This window comes from Strongylocentrotus purpuratus, unplaced genomic scaffold (assembly GCF_000002235.5).
Source record: "Strongylocentrotus purpuratus isolate Spur 01 unplaced genomic scaffold, Spur_5.0 spur5_scaffold_14, whole genome shotgun sequence".
Lineage (NCBI taxonomy): Eukaryota > Metazoa > Echinodermata > Echinoidea > Camarodonta > Strongylocentrotidae > Strongylocentrotus > Strongylocentrotus purpuratus.
The window spans coordinates 18,502,222-18,523,683 of record NW_022145599.1 but is presented as its reverse complement, the minus strand read 5'-3'; the positions used below and the strand labels follow the sequence as shown (position 1 = coordinate 18,523,683).

Genomic DNA, 21,462 nt, shown 5'->3' with positions numbered 1-21,462 from the left:
AAGGGTTAGGAAGCTTCAATTTGGACAAGTAATATACCATTTTAATGAGGAGAACTTCTTCTTTCATAATCAGATGAAATCAGGAAAATAATTTTTTGCGACTTTTTGTTGGTTTTGTGGTGCCGGGTCACAATTGATCATCATCAAGAAGTTCAAATCTACGAAGAGTCGCTTCAACCATTATTGCCTCCTTTGGACATAAAATAAAGCTAAGAAACTAAAAATCCAGAGATTACAAGTAGGCCTTCATCTGGTCTACACTTTTAAGGGTACAGCAGATGAAATGTAGGATGATCCTTGGGTAGTTGCAGTAAGTGAGTCTTTAGCTTATCCATCCATGATGCTAGCTGATCACTCTGTCTTTTGCTCATCACAATTTCTGGTCTGGACCGCACCTATAGCACAATGAATAATTATTGTATTGGATTACCGGTACTTAGATGTAGAAATAGAGAAAGTATCGTCTAAGATAATATACAGAAACATGTAAACACTTGCCAACTAACTCATATTTTCAAAGAAATGTAAGGAGAGGTAGGGGAGTAAAATTATGGCAACACAAATCCTACATGCAACATACACACATATATGGAAAAAACAGAGAAACTGTGACATAAATGAAGACTAGATGGAATTCAACTGCGCGCAATCGAAAATGATGCCTCCGTCATAGAGCAATTTTACAAACCAAAACAGAACACATTTTTCGAATTCAAGTTCAATTGTAATCCATTAACAGGTTCTCAGAATATCGTGATTACAAGCAATTTCTCATATACATATATGACCCTTTGATCTTTGACCTCATGACCCTAAAATCTACTCAGTTCATTGGCTCTGCAAGATGTCCTGAGTTAAATAGTAATCCATCTGTCAGTTCTAATGAGAATGTTTTCACAAGCTATTTCTGCATACATAATGAGCCCATGACCTTTGACCTTTGACCTTATGAACCAAGAATCTACTCAGTTCATTGGCTCTGCAAGTAACATACATGACATAATTTTGGCAGGAATCCATCAATCGGTTCTTGAGAACGCGATCACGAGCTGTTTTTGCATACATAATGTGCGTTGTGGCCTTTGACCTTTGACCTCGTGACCCCAAAATCTAATCAGTTCATCTGCTCTGCAAGTAACATACATGACCTAAGTTTAGCAGCAATCGATCAATCGGTTCTTGAGATAACGCAATCACGAGCTGTTTTTGCATACATAATGTGCGCTGTGGCCTTTGACCTTTGACCTCATGACCCCAAAATCTAATCACTTCATCGGTTCTGCAAGTAACATACATGACCTAAGTTTGGCAGCAATCCATCACTCGGTTCTTGAGATAACGCGATCACGAGCTGTTTTTGCATACATAATGTGCGCTGTGGCCTTTGACCTTTGACCTCATGACCCCAAAATCTAATCACTTCATCGGTTCAGCAAGTAACATACATGACCTAAGTTTGGCAGCAATCCATCACTCGGTTCTTGAGATAACGCGATCACGAGCTGCTTTTGCATACATAATGTGCGCTGTGGCCTTTGACCTTTGACCTCATGACCCCAAAATCTAATCACTTCATCGGTTCTGCAAGTAACATACATGACCTAAGTTTGGCAGCAATCCATCACTCGGTTCTTGAGATAACGCGATCACGAGCTGTTTTTGCATACATAATGAGCCCTGTGACCTTTGACCTTTAACCTCATGACCCCAAAATCTAATCAGTTCTTTGACTCTGCAAGATACATACATGACCAAAGTTTGGCAGGAATCCATCAATCGGTTCTTCAGATAACGCGATCACGAGAACGGGACGTACGTACGTACGTACGTACAGACGTACGTACGTACAGACGGACTGACGGACGGACAACCCGAAAACATAATGCCTTCGGCTACTTCGTAACGGAGGCATAAAAACTGTGCCCAACATTGAATAAGATGGAATAAACTAGCGTTACATCTGGTACTACCTACATTTGCTATTAGCGCACATACGTTGTAATACGTGTAGTTTTTATTTTTGCAAGGGACGGTTAGCTGATTACTAATTTTCTTCGCTGGGAGAACCATGAATATTCATCCTTATTTCACAAGAAGCCCTCACTATACATTCACAAGAAGACTTACTGCGTTTAATAGATGTTGAATAGAGGATGCTTGCTGTCTGTCGTGCTGAGCTGGTTCTGTCTTGAAGATAGATAGCAGTAAGCTGTCCACATGGTGCTGCTTTACATAGCCCTGTATGTTACCTTGCATCATGAACTGACAAACAATTAAGAACAAAACAAAATTCAACAAGATTCAGATTCACAGATATCTATTATGCATATGATTAGTTCTTCCACAATATTCCATAATCAATATTTTGTCAATAGCAGTAGATATGATACAATCTTCAAAAAGAGGTCTGTCGGTTCGAAAGAGATGGAATTAAGTCACTTCAATTGTAAAGGTGTTATGGTCCAGAGGCTAAATCTCTGGACTGTAGTTCACAAGGTGCAGGGTTTAAATCCCAGTCTGACACAAATTTGTTTATGCCATTCATTAATCTACATTTGCCACTCTCCATCCTAGAGTAATTGGATACCCAATATGCTTGAGCGCCAGTTACTTAGCAGGTCAGCTATAAACTGTGTAATACAAGTGTAATACAAGTGTCACAGTGTGACGAATATGAGCATTAAAGCCTTTATTTGCTGATTATGACTCCCGTGATGGAATGGGTTTAGGTACTTACAAGAGTGATGAGTTCTGGAATGGCTTGGTTAATAGTACTGGACTCCTGGTATAGTTCCACTACACAGTTGATAAGCAGTTGATTCCATGGCTGACTCAATAGATGCTGATCTGTTGATAACAAACAACATAAAAATAAAATAAAATATCATTACGAATTGCTCTAGATATCTTAAGCGATAATCATGTCTAATCTCATACACCAACAAATTATAATAATATCAGCTGCTAAAAGTTATGAAATGATCAAGTTCCTCTGCATGGCCCTGATCTAGATTATCAATCTATTTTCTTTTTTAAAAACATTTCCTACTTTATCTGTGCTGGAAAACTTTTGCCCCCCCCCCCCCCAACAAAAAAGAAGTTCATTATAATTCATCTGTGAATTCCACATAATTGTGGGTAGTTTTACTTTCACCTTTTCATGGATTTTAAGACTAGGGGGCAGGTGTCAATTGTAAATTTGCTTTTTGATTTGATTTCCTTCCTTGAGACAAAACAAGATAATTCGTTTTACTCTTTTCATTTATGAATTAATGTTGCAAAATAGAAAGAAAAAAATAAAGAAAAACAATAATTATGAAGGAAAAAAAATGTCAGATACAGGATGCTGTCAGATCATATGAGAGGAATGTAACACTGAGCTTACTTGCTGTGGGGTTTTTGTCAGCCGTCATGTTGATCATTGCTTTGATACAGATGACAGACGCATGCAGTAACAGCTCACTCCCCTGTGGGTGACAATTAAGCAAAGAAAGATACATTCATATGTCCAAAAGATTTCTCTTTTCTCATCAATATTACAGTGTTGTGTAAGGATGAAATTGATTCTTGACCTGACTTTTTATATAGTAGTTGAACATTGTAACCTTTTCTCCATTCATTTACACGGTGTGATAATAAATGTAAAAGTCAACAAATGATGTCTTGTTGAATAGAATAATGCAAATTTTAATGCGCTATAAAACTAATAAATGAATAAGTTTAGGGACAGGAGGAGAGAGAGAGAGAGAGAGAGAGCGACAGAGGGGGTGGTAAAAATAAATTGATCTGCATTAGATGTGGACTTACTCTGATAGTGAAGACTTACTGAATTGCAAAGGGAGGATGAATTTGATGACTAATAGAGGTTTAGTATAAATAGGAGAGAGAGAGAGAGAGAGAGAGAGAGGAGTGAGCGACAGAGGGGTTAGTAGAGAAAGAATGATCTACATTAGATGTGGACTTAGTCTTTAAGAGAAAATCTACTGAATTGCAAAGGGAGGATGAATTTGAAGAGCATTATTAAACTAATAGAGGGTTAGTAAGAGGGTGAGAGAGAGGGGAGAGATAGCGACAGAGGGTGGTAGAGATAGATTGATCTACATTAGATGTGGACTTACTCTGATAGTGAAGACTTACTGAATTGCAAAGGGAGGATGAATTTGATGACTAATAGAGGTTTAGTATAAATAGGAGAGAGAGAGAGAGAGGAGTGAGCGACAGAGGGGTTAGTAGAGAAAGAATGATCTACATTAGATGTGGACTTAGTCTTTAAGAGAAAATCTACTGAATTGCAAAGGGAGGATGAATTTGAAGAGCATTATTAAACTAATAGAGGGTTAGTAAGAGGGTGAGAGAGAGGGGAGAGATAGCGACAGAGGGTGGTAGAGATAGATTGATCTACATTAGATGTGGACTTACTCTGATACTGACGACCTACTAAATTGCAAAGGAGGATGAATTTAAAGAACATTTTTAAACTAATAGAGGGTGAGGGAGAAGGGGAGAGAGATCAACAGAGGGGAAGGTAGAGATAGATGGATTTACATTAGATGTGGACTTACTCTTTAAGTGGAACCCTACTGAATTGCAAAGGGAGGATGAATTTGAAGAGTATTATCAAACTAATAGAGGGTTAGTAAGAGGAGGAGAGAGAGGGGAGACAGATTGGAAGAGGGGTAAAGGCGTGAAGACATAGAAAGAACAAGGATGAGAGAGATGTTTATACCAAAATTTCATTGAAATATATCAGCGCATTATAAAAATAGTAGGAGTGATAGTGATACGAAAGGGAGAGAGATTAAAGAGAATTAAAAGGAAGCGGGAGGAAAACATACCCTACCAGATGACAGTTAGTCAATACTAATATTATTCCCATACCTGAAGCACAATGTTCTGCAAGAAAGTGTACACCTTCCTTAGGGTGTGGCAGGTGACAGGGAGTCCTAGGTCTTCCTCTTCCAGTAGCTGTCTTCTCTTCTCAGAACAAAGTTTGATGAGGGATGGCTCTCTGTGACCACATGATGATGATGGTAGTGGTGGTGGATGCTGTGGTGATGTGGATGATAGGAACAGGGCTGTCCACAGCTGTATGCTGGCCACTAAATACCAAGATAAACACAAAAGATGTGCAGTGCATGATCTTTATTTTGCACAGAGATTTGAAATGTAACAGTTCACTCCATCTTAATTGACCGTAAGTCCTCCAATCAATCACAAACTTAAAGGCTCTCTTTTTGCCACTGATATCAATCTCAAATTAATACACAATCGACTTTAATACATCACAACTCTTTTGCACGACGTGGTCTAGTTAGAAATTAGTGTAAAGCAATTAACTTTTCCTTTCCCACTTTAAGTGTTTTTTTTAATTAAAAATTTCATAAGATTAACTCACAAACACACACATTAATACACACCATCAAATTTTAACACACATTGATCTACAGTTCCTTTTTTAGTACAAAAATAATATCTGAGCCAAACTGTCAAACAATACTTAATAATGAGAGCCCATGCTTACACTGCTGGATTTCTTTTGATGAGCACGACATCAGCCTAAGTAGTATATCCTCCTTGAGTGTCACCCTGTGGTTCACCTAGGGTAGAAACATTTAACAGAACAGTTATTGATTCTGCTTGTTCATAGAGATATTGCTCTTTTGAGGTGTTTCAACTTTTATGTCATTTAATGTGATTTAAAATTTTGAGTAGTTAGTTAGAATACTATACATGTAAATGTATATTTTCCTTACATTTTGAGGACCAAACAAGCAATTTCACCTGGTCATATCAAAATGTACTTGCGCATATCATTGCTAGTAGACAAATAGATCCTGGGATAGTAGAATCGGAAACGATAGAGTTCCCACCAGGGGTCAGGTGTGTAGTGTGCAAACAAAGTATGATCGTAAATCATTCAAGAGGCAAGAAAGGTGTGAAGAAACAATTAGAAAGACAAAAACACTGCAGAGCTGTTATCATTGCTGTCAGGGCAAGAAAACAGAAAATTGCTGTAGTTAAAAAAGTTGGGATGCTGAGTTGCCGTGTTTGATTGATTGGTGTGTTTGAATTGTTATTGCTTAAAAATCACATCAATACTTTCACCCCACAATTTAGACAAATCAGATTCGTTCCAACACATACCCCATTAGGGTCCATTTTGGAAAATATGTCATACATACGCCATTAGGATCCATTTTCAGAGGCATACTGCCGGGGGGATACAATTAATGAGAGGGGCATAAATCCTACCTTCATCTTAAACTGTTTCTGATAGATGGCCAGGTGTGCAAGTAGAGTGAGAGCAGAGCACTGCATGCGAAGGAGAAGAGAAGATGTCGGTTCCAAGTTACAATGGTGCTGGATACATGTCAGGATGGCCTCATTGGAAACGATCAGGGATAACACTGGAGAGATCAGAGAAGCATTACAGATTTACTGATTTTCAGCGACCAAGAGCCATGAAATTCAATTAGATTTCATTTAGTCTACTTAGAGGTTAAATTTGACACAGATCTTATATTACAAGGAACAAATTAATTAAACATGTTTAACTTCTAATACGGGAAAGACACAATTTAAATACTACATGAAGACTAGCTTTACTTTAAAATTTCTACTATCTTTCTTAATATCGCAAGCAGAGTTTCCCCTTTATCTGTACTGTAGTGCTATTTTTTTTGTTTTTCAAATGATATTTTATTTGGTACTCAAAACAATCTAACATGATATAATATAATACAGAGTTGTGACATGATTAAAAAAAACAATATTATAAAACATAACACAAGAAATCATTAAATGATTTTAGGAGCTTAAATTAATTAGATTAGTCCACCACCCAAACTGTCTCCACCTGCCACACCCCGCGCCCAGAGCGCAGCCGCGGTAGACACAGGGATCCACTGCACCGTGCTCCAAACACTGGAGGGGGAATGTAGAAACAAATAAAGAGTTAACAAACTCCAATCTTACCTCTACTTTCACCATGCCTCGCGGTGTGAACAAGAAGATTTGTCAAGAAATTCAAGCTGGCAAGGATTGCATCTTGGTCTTTATTGGTCTGCTTTGTCAGAATATTGATGACTGAAATATAATGCAAGAGAAAAGATACAAGTTTGAAAAGAGAGATGTTGAAGACATTTTAAAAGCATGAAAACCTCTCCACAAAGAGCATTGAATCTTAAAGGTGTAGACCAGTTTTGGAAACGCCCCTCATCTCAAAAAATGAAATGGAAGCTCTTATTACCAATCATATTAAAGAATATGTTTTTACTAATACGTGATGATACAAATTTTGCAAGGAAACTGCTACTCATTGATATATTTGGTAAAATTATCATATTGATCCGGCCTTGAAAGATATCGCGAATGCACTTCAACGTTGAACATTGGGGCATATATTTCTGCTTTTTTGCAAATTTAGGTTGAATTATTGCCATCTAAACCTCTGAAGGCAATATGTAAACAATATTGGATGGATATTTTGCACCCAACACCCTTGGACCGCAATTTTACCACTACCGGTCTATATTTTTATTGAGTCAAAACACAATATTTGTAGAAGTCACACCATAAAATTGACACACTAATTTACAACAAAACTAGATGGAATTTTGACTGCGCGCAGTCGAAAATGATGCCTCCGCCATAGAGCAATTTAAACAAGTTTGGAGTTTAAATCTCCAGTGGTTCTTGAGATATCATGATAACAATCTCAATGTATGGAATTTCATAAGTTGACCTCTGTGACCCTTGACCTTTGACCTACGTGCTCCAAAATCTAATCAGATTGTCTTCCTATGGTGATACACACTATCATTAAGTTTGAAGTTTAAATCTCCAGTGGTTCTTGAGATATTATGATATGGTGATACATACTATCATTAAGTTTGAAGTGAAAATTCTCCAGTGGTTCTTGAGATATCGCGATAACGATCTCAATGTATGGAATTTCATAAGTTGACCTCTGTGACCCTTGACCTTTGACCTACGTGCTCCAAAATCTAATCAGATTGTCTTCCTATGGTGATACACACTATCATTAAGTTTGAAGTTTAAATCTCCAGTGGTTCTTGAGATATTATGATAACAATCTCAATGTATGGAATTTCATAAGTTGACCTCTGTGACCCTTGACCTTTGACCTACATGCTCCAAAATCTAATCAGATTGTTTTCCTATAGTGATACACATTATCACTAAGTTTGAAGTTTAAATCTCCAGTGGTTCTTGAGATATCATGATAACAATCTCAATGTATGGAATTTCATAAGTTGACCTCTGTGACCCTTGACCTTTGACATACGTGCTCCAAAATCTAATCAGATCGTCTTCCTATGGTGATACATACTATCCTTAAGTTTGAAGTTTAAATCTCAAATGGTTCTTGAGATATCGCGCTAACAAACTCAATACAAGGAATTTCATAAGTTGACCTCTGTGACCTGTGACCTTTGACCTACGTACTCCAAAATCTAATCAGATCGTCTTCCTATGGTGATAAATACTATTTCCGAGTCTTAAGTTTAAATCTTAAATGGTTCTTGAGATATTGTGATAACGGTCAAACGGGACGGACGTACGGACGGACAACCCGAAAACATAATGCCTCCGGCACCACCTTCGGTGGCGGAGGCATAAAAAGATGATGGCGCAATCTTTATTTAAAACTATGGAGAATTCAATATGGCAGGTGTCAATTTTGAGTGCCTATACAATGGTCACACAGAAATGAGAAAATATCACTTCATGTATAGATTATGGTACATTGGGCGAAAGATAAATTAAATTGTTATACTTATATGCAAGTGTCTACTATCATATTTATGTTTTGCAGGTACTGTACTTGCTGGCGATAAGGCTGCAGTGTTTTTGGAAGAAAAATATCAAAAAGTCGGGGTCGGCCTTTACGCTACAACAAAATTCAGCGGTCAAAACAGCACGTTCATTTGAACATATGGGACTGGAATGACTAGACAACGGTACAGGAAAATTCTAAAATAACTCCACACAATTTTATGTTGCATAGTTGACATGAAGACGAAAAAAAGAGCATAATTTATTTTTCTAATAAAATCTGCCGATAGATCTAGATCTAAGTACCATTGCATTGCCAAAAAGTAAAAGAAGGGACAGGCCATTACTATACTTACGGAGCTAGCTGCCGCGCAACGCAACTGCGCAGGTCAAAAACGCAATTCCGGATTACACTGCACATCGTGGTAGGGGTATTGTAGGATAATAAATCTGCGTGCGATACAGTGATAGCTTAAAAGTCGATGAAGATCTGCTAAATTACGATCATTTTTTAGGTAAACTTCTTGTAAATTTATAAGAATATTGATGAATTTGGTATCAGTTTGTAAAAAAAAAGAGTGTTCTAAGAGAAAGTTATGATTCTTTTGTTTGGTCCGTTTTTTTTTTTTTTTTTTCCTCTACGAAATGTCAAAGTTGGGGCTGCGGCCTTATCGCCGGCAAATACGGTAGTCAAACTGCTTTAGTGACCACGTGTCTACAAAGACCACTTTTTGTGTTTCCCTTGGGCGGTCGCTATAGACAGGTTTGACTGTATAATCAATAGAAATCATAATGAAAAAAAGGCATTAAAATACATGTAAGGATATATGGAGATGCAGACATCTATCTTACCATGGTAAATAATCTTGAGATCTATCTCATCCAGGGTGGTTGATGGATGATTCTGGTACAGTGTGCAGAGGACCTCTAGAATACATGTACAGCCAAGCTCTGTACCTGGAATATGTCAGAAAATAGATCAAGATATTTCCACCACCTTTTAAAGCCCCACTGCACTAATTATATAGCTACTTGCACCCTCTATATAACAAACAATGCATTATCGGTGACCATCAGTCCCCCATGACCCTCTGTTTCTTTTGTTAATTGAGAGCTCGTTTGATGAGATAACCACCTATCCAGTGACCTTGCAGGGTGGTCAAATCCCTCTGTACAATAGTACAGATGGGCTTTAAACAGTCTCATCAAGGATGGCTAATGGACAAAGTCTGGGAAAGTGGGCAAAGGAACCCACAGATATATCATTGTTCTATTGTTTGTACATGGAATGGAAGAAATATACCCAACTTGGCAAGGAAGAATGGTTAGTAATTTCTCATACACAACGTAATTGCTTTTTAAGTATAATACACTGAAGTACAAAGAAAATTTCACCCAGCAACACAACTATGATGTATTTACATTAAAAGTGAAATATTATACTCTTATTATACTCTATTTATAAATTCAAGAACTTTGCGTTCGGTAAAAGTTAGTTGATGAGATTTTAATTCATTTTTTAAAACAGCCTGAACGTCATCAAATATCCGGACACCTTCCCCCCTGGACATCAACCCCCGGATAACCACCCCAGTCAACTACCCCCCTAGGACAACTACCCCCTAGGATAGTTGTCCCGGTGGTATTTATCCTAGAGGATGGTTGTCCTAGGGGGTAATTGTCCAGGGAGTAGTTGTCCGGGGGGGGGGGGGGGGGGGTCGGTAGTCGTCCTAAAGGGTGGTTGCCCTAGGGGGTAGTTGTCCTAGGGGTAGTTGACTTGGGGTGGTTATCCAGGGGGTAGTTGTGCAGGGGGTAGGTGTCCTAGAACCCGTAAAATAGTGTGTTAGTATGCCAACTGATGTTGCCATTGAAATTCCATACTATGTATAGAATAAGGATAACTCTCTTGATCTCTCTCTCTAGCCCACAACCTGTTTGTCTTGATGGATCTGTCAAGGTGCAAGCTTGGAGTAGATCTGGCATCCTCTTCTTGATCCTGTCCATGTCCTGGGTATCATCAAGGGTTTGGTCTGCTGTAGAGCTGAGTAACCGTTTGATGAGGCTTGCACACTTGGGCCTGGTTGGGAAAGGAGCATGCTGTAGCATATCCTATCAACATAAACATGATGAAAAGAAAATCAAGGCCATAAACAAGAAAACATGGGATTTGAATGTGAACATCATATCATCAATTTCAAGTAACAAGTTGTAACTGCTCCTTATACAACTTGCAATTTGTATTCCAATTTCTTCAGATGCATGCCTCTCTTATTATTCGAAGACTGATTTTTGAAAACAGCTAATCATTAAAGGCTAAAATAGTCTTAAAGCCACACTGTACTACTTGTAGCTACATTGTACTTGCTCCCTCTATATAGAAAACTTCCCAATCGGTGTCTGTTGGTCCCCCATGATCCTTTTTTTTTAAATGTTAATTGAGAGCTGAGTTAATGAGATAGCCACCTGTCAGTGACCTCGCTGTGTGGTCTAATCCCTTCTGGCTGAACTAGTACAGCCGGCCATTAATACAGTAAGAGAAGATTATGCATAGCTTGGAAATATGAATCAATGAACATTAAGGTGGTTAATATGCACTTGTAAAATGGGATTAACTCTGTCAACTCTACATGTATTTAAACTCTAAGAAAATTTTCAGGTGACATTTCTATAAAGGTGACATATATTTGGAGTTGAAAGTACTGAACTGTAAACCAACCATCATGATATCCAAACAAGATGGATTCTGTCCCATTAGATGAAGAGTGAGTGCAATGTCACCATCTTTCTCATTATCTTCCAGACTGGCCTCCTCTGTATCCAATGCTAGATGATCTATCCACTCAGCAAACTGAAAGTGAAAAACAAAAGTCATGGGGAGTGTATCACAAAGACTAAGATCAACTTTAAGTTGGATTTAACTATGGCAGGCCCTTCATGCAACTGTTTGCTCTATGTATTATATTTCTATGGAATTTTGAATAAAGCTATAACATGAAACCTGAAGTTAATGAAAAATCAGTCATGAGCTCATGCACATATAAGAAAAATCCCCTTAAAGATATAGACCGGTTTTGGGTGCAAAATATCCCTTGGATATTGTTTAAATATTGCCTTCAGAGGTTTAGATATGTACCTCAACCTAAATTCGCAAAAAAAAAAAAAAAATCAGAAATATATGCCCAAATGTTCAATGTTGAAGTGCATTTGTGATATTTATCCAGGCCGGATAGATATGATAATTGACCAAATATATCAATGAGTAGGTGGTTTCCCGGCAAAATTTGCATCATCCTGTATTAGTCAAAACGTATTGTTTCACATGAATGGTATAAGAGCTTCCATTTCATTTTTTGAGAGAGGGGCCTTTCCAAAACTGGTCTTTACCTTTAACATCCACTTAAAATATCTTATGAAGTATACTCATTCAAGCACTTCCAAATTCATTTTTCCCCCTGCAAAACTGGTCCTAGCAATTATGCAAAAACAAGCATTTTGAATTGTGCACCGTGCAGAACATACCATAAGTGAAAGAACACCTTTACTTACTATTTTGTGTGTTGCTTGTGGAGGGATGTTAGATGCCATAAATAGCCACTGGACCAGACTTCGATGGTTGGTATACAATGTATGAACATCTAGTCTGGTCATGTGATCAGCCAAGATGTAGCAAGCTTGTTGCACAAGAAAACAAAAACATTGACATGTATTTCTAAATCGGTTAGGCAATTATGTAATTGATGAAGATATACAAATAATTACTTTGGAGGAATTATTAAAAATGATAAGATGTTCTGTGTGTTGAGAAAGAAAAATACAACTTATGTTTATATTATGTATTTAGTCTTTCAGATGTTGCAAGTAATAAATAGTCGCTATCATCACCATTTAAAAAAAAAACAGTGAATAGTGATTTGAAAAGTAGACTGACATAACAACATCAAAAAAGGTGATTTTAAAAATTGACATACAAAAAAACAAGTGAATTGAAAAATTGACTAACATAACTCGCATATTTTTTTTGCACCATTTTATGCATCAGCAGCAACTGATTAAAACAAACTAATGATAAACCACAAATAATTTCCACACAACATTTTAAAAAGTTGACTGGCTTAACTTACAATCTAATGTCATACAACAGAAAACAGTGGACTGACTAACTTACATGACTTTATCACTCTTTCAAACAACAGCTTTTACAAAGTTGACTGGCACAACTTACAAAACTTAGATGAATTAAAACAAATAGGTGTGCTGTAGTAGAGAAAGATTTAATTTGTAACTTAACAAATGTCCTTACCACTGCTTCCAGTTCGACTTCCAGAGTGCACAAAGCAATCGGCAAAGAGAAAGAGAAGATGCTTAGAAGATGAGAGAGGAAGAGAGGTGATGTCTGGATGCTGGGTGATGAAAGATGTCAGGCAATTTAGAAGATCCATGCTTGGAACCCATCTGCACAAGGAGAAGTGTAGTATTAACTCAAACAATGTACTTCAAAAGGAAAAGTATCAAATTACAACAACAAAGAACTTTCCCTCTTTAGTGAGCAATAAGCTAAATCTCTTCAATAACTGAGGCAGTTATTCTGAAAACAAAGATATTTATGTATTCAAACAACTATGGGTTGAACGGTGCTTCTATCATTCGTCAAGTCTGTACATCATAGTAAAGTCCCATTGCAAGAGACAAATCCCACCAGAATCACAAATTATGTTGACATAGATGAATACACAGCTCTTAATTTGAAAAAGACTCCTAAGCATTGTATTCATGCTGTCTACTTTAGTGATTTTATGATCTCTTATCTTTTCCCAAGCTATAACATCACTTTTTTTGTCCTTTCAATCAAATGTTGATTTTGCAGATAGGATATTATAAACAAAAGAGTATGATCATATAGTAACTATGGTTAATGTTTGATACCTGTCTCCATATAGCCAAGCATAGTAGATTAGAGCCAGCAAACATTGCTGCATATCTCCATGTGATGTTGATCTACTGGTTCTGCAGATAGTTTCATCATGGCGTTCAAGCAGATGACATATCTCACTGGGAGAACCTACACAAAGAGCAAGAAGTCAGTCTTTATTCTTGCATTGTCAATGTGACATCTTCAACAAAATTAAGAATCTAAACAATTAGAGCTACTTTTCAATAAAATGATGTGATATCAAGCAATGCTGTTTACCCAATTGTGATGTTGATTTATAGGTTTACTGTTGAAACCTCCATGTACATTACCTCCAGGCATGCCTTTATAGTGGACAGAATTTACAAAGAACAACAAATAACAAAGCCTTCTAAATTCAAATTAATGTCACTAATGAACATACATATTTCTGTCGGATTGTGCCCAATTGTGTCAAATCACATTGAATTAAACTTCGCAAGTTGATCAAAAGAAACTAATTTTTGATATGTTCACATCTTCTACAGATATGGCTCTACATGTAGAGCAACAAAGTAAAAATCAATATTATGTGATACAACTTTATCCTACCTTTAATATTTTCATTTATCAATTTCTATTTGAATCCATGTTACAGGTTCATTCACGAGTCTAACTATCCAATCTGCAGCGTATTATATTTACAATTTTTACATACTGGAATTTATTTCATTCTCATCTAAAATGCATGTCCAAAGGTTTTATATCTTATCATCATCAAGATACAGGAACAGGTCAAGTAACAAGAATTTGACAGAAAAAGAAAATGAGAGGTATGTTAACACACTAAAACCTGTCTATAAAAACCATCCAAAGGGAGACAGAAAATATGGTCTTTATAGGCAGGTGGTCGTTATGTACAGGTTCCTTTAGCACATTTTCAATGCCGGAGAACCCATTTTCAAGGGGAACAAAAAATGTGGTCTTTGTAGACAGGTGGCCACTAAAGCAGGGTCGACTGTACTTGTTCGAAACATGTCACGTGGAGAAGCATTTACCTGTGATGCTATGAACCATGTCTACTGAGATGTTCATATCTAATGCGGATGTGTCTTTAGATGAAAAGCAATGCAGTAGGTCCACCAGGAAAGTATCGGTCGCTCTCTTGAGCTCTTTGATTCTAAACAGAACATGAAAATCAATAGGTTACATCATTGTAAGAAGGGTTCCACATTAACCGATTTGGCAGGGGGTCCACAATGGAGATTTTACAGACAAGGGCCCCATTTCACAAAACTTGTCATTAATGAAATATGACAGTTTTTGTTATAAGCTAGTGAAATCCTTGCTTCTGATTGGTTATCAGCAGATTTGTCCCTGATTTTTGTCATTTGTCATTGAAAAAAGGATTTGTGAAATGGGTCCCTGATGCATGAGCCCTATGTACACCTTTCCAAAATATGGAATGTGTCTGGATCTTTTTCGGCTCCATGTGTCCGGAGCACCTTTTAGTGTCAAGCTCTGATTGTAGGTTATAAAGAATATGCCAAGAGAAAACAAAAATGAAAGTATGAAACTCTATACATGCCGCAGTTCAAGGCCACAACTTTATAGAAAACATAGTTTTCTCTGGCATTTAGTTGGCTTTTGACCAAATCTTTGATCACATTACCTAATCAACTGTGAAAGTTTGAGGGCAATATAGGGCAGGGTTATATGTCTGCCTGGACAAAATGTTTTTTAAATGTACCTGAATTTGTCAACGCTGTAACAATGAAACACAAATAGGTATTATTTGTCAAGACATAAAAATGATGCGTCAAATTATTGGACCTATAGAGTCATTATTCTTTGAAGAAGAACTAAATGCATCATGAATTCACCATCTCTCATGTTGTGTGAATATACCAAGCACCCACACAAATCTTCTGTTGATGAAGGAAATGATGTAGATATGGCTGAACTTTCCTGACATAAATGGATACAAAAAGCATGTTGATGAAAGCACAAATGTATTAACCTGTTGCCTTAAGAACCGGGTGGTCTCTGTATTAAGCCCTATGGGACTTTGACAACGTAGAAGTCAACGTGTTAACATACTAGTCTATGATTGTACATACCCTTCTTGTGACTGGAACCGATGTCTTACTTCTAATGCTAGCTGAATGAATGATGATCCAACTGTAATAAAACACAGCCAAGGTTAGGGTTAGTGTTGCATCATCATCATGCATTAAGCAAAATTTCGACATTCAATACATCATGTTTTCTAAGACAAATTATGAATAGATGATATAGTAAAAGCTACAAAATGTCACAAGTGTCTCAAGAACAGCATTAATGTCATATGTATACAAATTTATCTTCATTTATAACGATGGTAATGATAGGGGTTATTTATATTATTGCGCATCCCAGCATATTACGTACCGAACTCGTCTATATTTTTCTCAAAATGATAGGGAAACTAATGGTACATTTCGCGGCCCATGAAATGGCAACAAACTGACTTGTGATGGCGCTTTACAGCAATTAAAAAGATATGACGGGTTTGGAGCAGTGACAACTCATTGTCGCGGAAGTTGTCGCTCATTTTGGCAAAGACGGCTTCGTGAAACACTTAGCTGACAAGTTGCGTGACAGTTATGACGGTTTCGAGAAACGGCCCCCTGCTGGTACACAGCGCTACATTGATAGCTAAGGAAGGAGAGGCGAACAAGCAGAAAAGGAGACAAATTGCAAAAGTTCCTACATGTTATAATTCTTTACCTAGTTTTTCAGAAAGGTTGTGAAGGTCATCATTCTTATGAAGAGAGAGCATGATAGAGAGTGATTCAAAGAGTGAAGTGTAGATCCCAGGTTGACTCAATCCCTCATGGTTTGCCTAAAACAAGACATCGTGCAATAGACATTTGAAGATAAAACTGTTGGAAAAGTATCTAAAAACAGAGTACAGCAACAATTTGTAATCTACAATATAGACTAGTTTGCATACCAGTAATTCATAAAATTTTCTAATCAAATACTTGTTACATTTTTATGAAAGAAGGATTGCAAATACAAATTTGACACATACGTGTATGATTTCTTCAAAATAGAAAGATGAAATTAGTGCATTTTTATTTATCATGAAAAAACATCTGACATAAAACTTAAACACTGGAGTGAAAGAATTTAATTTTTAAAAAATATTTTTAAACAGTCTACAATGACATGAAACTGGCATTCTACTTCTAGTTTAATAGGAGTAACTCACCATGACTGCAGGAATGCAAACACTATCCAGAGACTCCATCAGATACAGCGTGAAAGAAGACAGGTTGTTCTCATATAGTGCATTATCTATCGGTGACAATCGATCAGTGCACTTGGAGTTTGACTGGTTGAGTAGATTGGCGGTCTTGGGTTTTAGAAACACACCAGGATCTGATGTAGGGTCCTCTTGACAAACCTTGACCAACCTGTTAAATAGCATAAAATGTGTATAGAACTTCTTATTAGGAGGTGCTTCAGAGGTACTTTACAAGTGTATGCAATGGAGGAAGCCGTTTTCAAGGGAAACAAAAATGTGCTTGTTGTAGACAGGTGGTCACTAAAGCAGGTTTGACTGTATTTTTAATTTACTAGAATTACCTTAGACCATTCAACAAGACAGACATGACCAGCTCCAGAACATTCTGATGTTTCTTGGCAACAGCTTCCCCTTGACTCTCCACACTGAACTTGCCAGTCCTCCTTGAGTCCCTGCCGGGATTCTGGCTCGTCCTCCTGCACACTGGCCTGGGTAGCCTCTGAAGCACGGCAAGGGTCCCGTCTAAAGGCTCGGCCAAGGACTTGAAGTCAACTGGACTTGGGAGGTGATCTCTCCTGCAGGAGGTTGCCAACCAGAAAAACAAAGTTGTATGAATGACAGGTACCTTTTCCCTGACTTTTCTTGTTGATCAAGGGGAACCCCTTATACTCGTATTACAGTACCAAGGGAAATTGAGAGAGAACAAAATTGAATATCCCACAAAAGCACAGCCATTAATCTACATCCACAAGTAATCATACAAAGTTGTTGGAATTCACATTTAAACATTTATGGTGCATTCTACTACTTTAAGATTTGCATCTCTTTATGATCGCATCTGAATATCTTACTACATTACTATCAGGTCTCTCTGTTTTGTAGAATTCAGTCACTACACAAAATGATCAGACCCTTATATACACTCTCTAAAGAAAAGCCACCATATCCAAACTGACAACCTTTTTTCACATGTACAATACTACATTATCATTCTTTTTAATGAATTGTCTACACAATAGAATATTAGATTGTGAACTATCTTCCAGAGAAGTTCTGCAAGATGTTTGACATTGCATTTCTCCACATAAACCTTACTTACCTTAACAAGTGAGTGAATGCTTGGATGGCTTGTGTAGAAACCGCATTGTCCTGATGCTTGATGCAATGAGCTAACATGTCACAAATGTGTTTGCTGATAGTCAGACTGGTTAGCAATTTCACATCTTTGGGTTGCCTAGTAGAATCCAAGGTTGTTAAAGTTGTTCAAGTGTGGGTATATAGAGGGCAGCACACTGAGCCAACAGGTATTACGCTCCTGTGCATACTAATGTCTTTTCATGCGTACGTCCGTACGGGAGCATAATACCTGTTGGCTCATTGTTTGCCAAGTGGCCTACTTCATGAACGACTATATACCCACGCATGAACAATTTACATTCATTATAAAACTAGATGGAATTTTGACTGCGCGCAGTCGAAAATGATGCCTCCGCCATAGAGCAATTTAAACAAGTTTGGAGTTTAAATCTCCAGTGGTTCTTGAGATATCATGATAACAATCTCAATGTATGGAATTTCATAAGTTGACCTCTGTGACCCTTGACCTTTGACCTACGTGCTCCAAAATCTAATCAGATTGTCTTCCTATGGTGATACACACTATCATTAAGTTTGAAGTTTAAATCTCCAGTGGTTCTTGAGATATTATGATATGGTGATACATACTATCATTAAGTTTGAAGTGAAAATTCTCCAGTGGTTCTTGAGATATCATGATAACAATCTCAATGTATGGAATTTCATAAGTTGACGTCTGTGACCCTTGACCTTTGACCTACGTGCTCCAAAATCTAATCAGATTGTCTTCCTATGGTGATACACACTATCATTAAGTTTGAAGTTTAAATCTCCAGTGGTTCTTGAGATTTTATGATAACAATCTCAATGTATGGAATTTCATAAGTTGACCTCTGTGACCCTTGACCTTTGACCTACGTGCTCCAAAATCTAATCAGATCGTCTTCCTATGGTGATACATACTATCCTTAAGTTTGAAGTTTTTACATCTCCAGTGGTTCTTGAGATATCATGATAACAATCTCAATGTATGGAATTTCATAAGTTGACCTCTATGACCCTTGACCTTTGACCTACGTGCTCCAAAATGTAATCAGATTGTTTTCCTATAGTGATACACACTATCACTAAGTTTGAAGTTTAAATCTCCAGTGGTTCTTGAGATATCATGATAACAATCTTAATGTATGGAATTTCATAAGTTGACGTCTGTGACCCTTGACCTTTGACATACGTGCTCCAAAATCTAATCAGATCGTCTTCCTATGGTGATACATACTATCCTTAAGTTTGAAGTTTAAATCTCAAATGGTTCTTGAGATATCGCGCTAACAAACTCAATACAAGGAATTTCATAAGTTGACCTCTGTGACCTGTGACCTTTGACCTACGTACTCCAAAATCTAATCAGATCGTCTTCCTATGGTGATAAATACTATTCCCGAGTCTTAAGTTTAAATCTTAAATGGTTCTTGAGATATTGTGATAACGGTCAAACGGGACGGACGTACGGACGGACGTACGGACAGACAACCCGAAAACATGATGCCTCCGGCACCACCTTCGGTGGCGGAGGCATAATAATAATTAATGCTTATATATACCGTAGTCATTCAGTGACAGAAATGGAATTCAGATATAAATTTATTTGCTGGAATCACTGTAAATCCTTACTGTTAGCTGGTAATGCATGGAGAATATACAGAAATGACAGTCAGTCTGGTAGAGGTCATCCATTATTCATGATACAATCATTTGATCAAAGATATGAGATACATTACTGATTCAACTGCACAGTTCATTCCCATAAAGTTGGTATTTACGTGTCTTCTTTAAAGCTAAAGACCAGTTATGGTCTTGCAATTGCATTGTGAAAGAAACGTTGTGAAATCGATCAGAAAAGGTTGATCATCTAGCGTAGATGTACTGCAAGGTTCTGGAATCATCAAAATGATAAAAAATTTGGCGAAGTCTTCATAAAGTTAGAAGCACTGTACACAGAAAGATGTATATGGGACTACACACACGTGCGCGACACATGCATTTGATATCTCTCAACAGGCAAGAGATACACTAATTTACCAAATATATCAATTAGTAGGCGGTTTACCGTCAAAAATTTTATCATCATGTAATATTCAAAACATATTATTATTGTTTTCATTATTTATGATTTATTTACTATGTACTGTTTATATCTGGATTCATTTAAAAGTGTTAAAGCTTATAATTATATTTTTATGTCTATGGAATTATTTTTACCCTGTAAATTCACTTGTATCAGCCTCCAGCTGTATTGTTGAATATTCGAATAAAACCTTATCAAATCAAATCATATATTCTTTCACATGATTGGTAATAAGAACTTTCATTTCATTTTTCGAAATTGGGGTGTTTCCAATACTGGCCTTTACCTTTAAGGACAAGAATTTGTGTCTTTGATTATGCGACTCTTACAACACATCTGAGAATTGCTTGCAAAATTTGTAACTTTTTAGAGACAACTATAATTACATAACCATGTGTCCATACCTGTGAAGAATTTCAGAAAGCAGCAACAGTCTGTAAATAAAAGGAGCAATGTACAAATTACAAAATTATGTAAAGTGTAAAGTGGTACCAGTATTTATGGGGGGGGGGGGGAGGCAAATATTATTCTCAAAGTCGAACATGACCTCAATAAATATTCTATTCTATTTAATTTAAAATACTGCTTGTAATCATAATACAAAGAGAGAAAGTGAACATATCAAACACTTTTTCAAAGCAAAATACACAGTACGTAGTCGATGATGAACATGTAATAGTGGTTCAATTTGACATATTGAAAAAATAATTTTGTACTGCAAAATAAATGTCAGATGTTCGGTCTTACCCCTGTGTCAGTGTGTCGGTACTACTAGTCTTCTGGCAGTGTCGCAGTGTTCTAACAATAGCTTCTATCCCATAGACCGTGTGACACTTGGTGAAAAATGTCTCATGCTTAGACAGCAGCAACAGGCAGCAAAATATGGAGCTGGTTGAAGAGAAATTTAAGTTATTCAGACGAGAAATATCAACGATGATAACAATAATAATGAACACTTACATTGTGATTTATAGACATCGCTTCCTAGCAATTACATATGATGCAGAGCATTCAATATTTATTTAAGATGTGGTAACACTGATTTTGAAAAAAAAGAAAAAGTGACATATTTTCTAATGTTCACTATTTTTAACTGAAATTCAATGTATATTACCAATGAAATGTTTTGTGATTTTTAATTTCTTTTTTAGCTTGGTGTTGGGAGTCATGTACATGCAGGATGAAGCACCTCATTACACAATTTATTAATGGACGATCATTAGGCCTTTCAATTAATAGACCTAAACATGAGTCAAGTTATTAGGTGATTCTTCTTTG

At 37.0% G+C, this 21,462-nt stretch overlaps 2 protein-coding genes and 1 long non-coding RNA gene across 3 annotated transcripts; all 3 read right to left on the bottom strand.

Moving 5' to 3' along the window:
* Window positions 1-213: 213 nt before the first annotated feature.
* Window positions 214-5,022, bottom strand: LOC100889844. Its single transcript, XM_030984362.1, has 5 exons — window positions 4,879-5,022; window positions 3,386-3,467; window positions 2,738-2,847; window positions 2,128-2,262; window positions 214-395 (listed from the first exon to the last, which is right to left on the bottom strand). Exons 2-5 carry the CDS (start codon window positions 3,420-3,422, stop codon window positions 264-266), a joined length of 414 nt encoding a protein of 137 aa, XP_030840222.1. The 5' UTR covers window positions 3,423-3,467; window positions 4,879-5,022; the 3' UTR covers window positions 214-263.
* Window positions 5,023-10,014: 4,992 nt separating this feature from the next.
* LOC105447026 (meiosis inhibitor protein 1) lies at window positions 10,015-17,714 on the bottom strand. The gene is made up of 12 exons (XM_011684606.1): window positions 17,701-17,714; window positions 17,321-17,554; window positions 16,944-17,148; window positions 16,457-16,571; window positions 15,808-15,868; window positions 14,746-14,867; window positions 13,723-13,858; window positions 13,100-13,251; window positions 12,346-12,470; window positions 11,516-11,647; window positions 10,731-10,908; window positions 10,015-10,028 (listed from the first exon to the last, which is right to left on the bottom strand). Exons 1-12 carry the CDS (start codon window positions 17,712-17,714, stop codon window positions 10,015-10,017), a joined length of 1,488 nt encoding a protein of 495 aa, XP_011682908.1.
* A 369-nt stretch (window positions 17,715-18,083) lies between these two features.
* Window positions 18,084-21,008, bottom strand: LOC105447024. The gene is made up of 3 exons (XR_973949.2): window positions 20,932-21,008; window positions 20,589-20,618; window positions 18,084-18,213 (listed from the first exon to the last, which is right to left on the bottom strand). It is a non-coding gene; the product is annotated as an uncharacterized LOC105447024 (long non-coding RNA).
* Window positions 21,009-21,462: the final 454 nt, after the last annotated feature.

Excerpts from the sequence above, each read along its gene's own strand:
- LOC100889844 (XM_030984362.1), bottom strand. The coding sequence starts at position 3,422 with ATGATCAACATGACGGCTGACAAAAACCCCACAGCAA. Across the intron at positions 2,848-3,385 it reads TGACAAAAACCCCACAGCAA|ATCAGCATCTATTGAGTCAG; the intron begins GTAAGCTCAGTG and ends TGTTATCAACAG. Across the intron at positions 2,263-2,737 it reads TTCCAGAACTCATCACTCTT|TTCATGATGCAAGGTAACAT; the intron begins GTAAGTACCTAA and ends ATTGTTTGTCAG.
- LOC105447026 (XM_011684606.1), bottom strand. Across the intron at positions 14,868-15,807 it reads CGGTTCCAGTCACAAGAAGG|AATCAAAGAGCTCAAGAGAG; the intron begins GTATGTACAATC and ends TGTTCTGTTTAG. Across the intron at positions 13,252-13,722 it reads GCTTGGCTATATGGAGACAG|ATGGGTTCCAAGCATGGATC; the intron begins GTATCAAACATT and ends CTCCTTGTGCAG.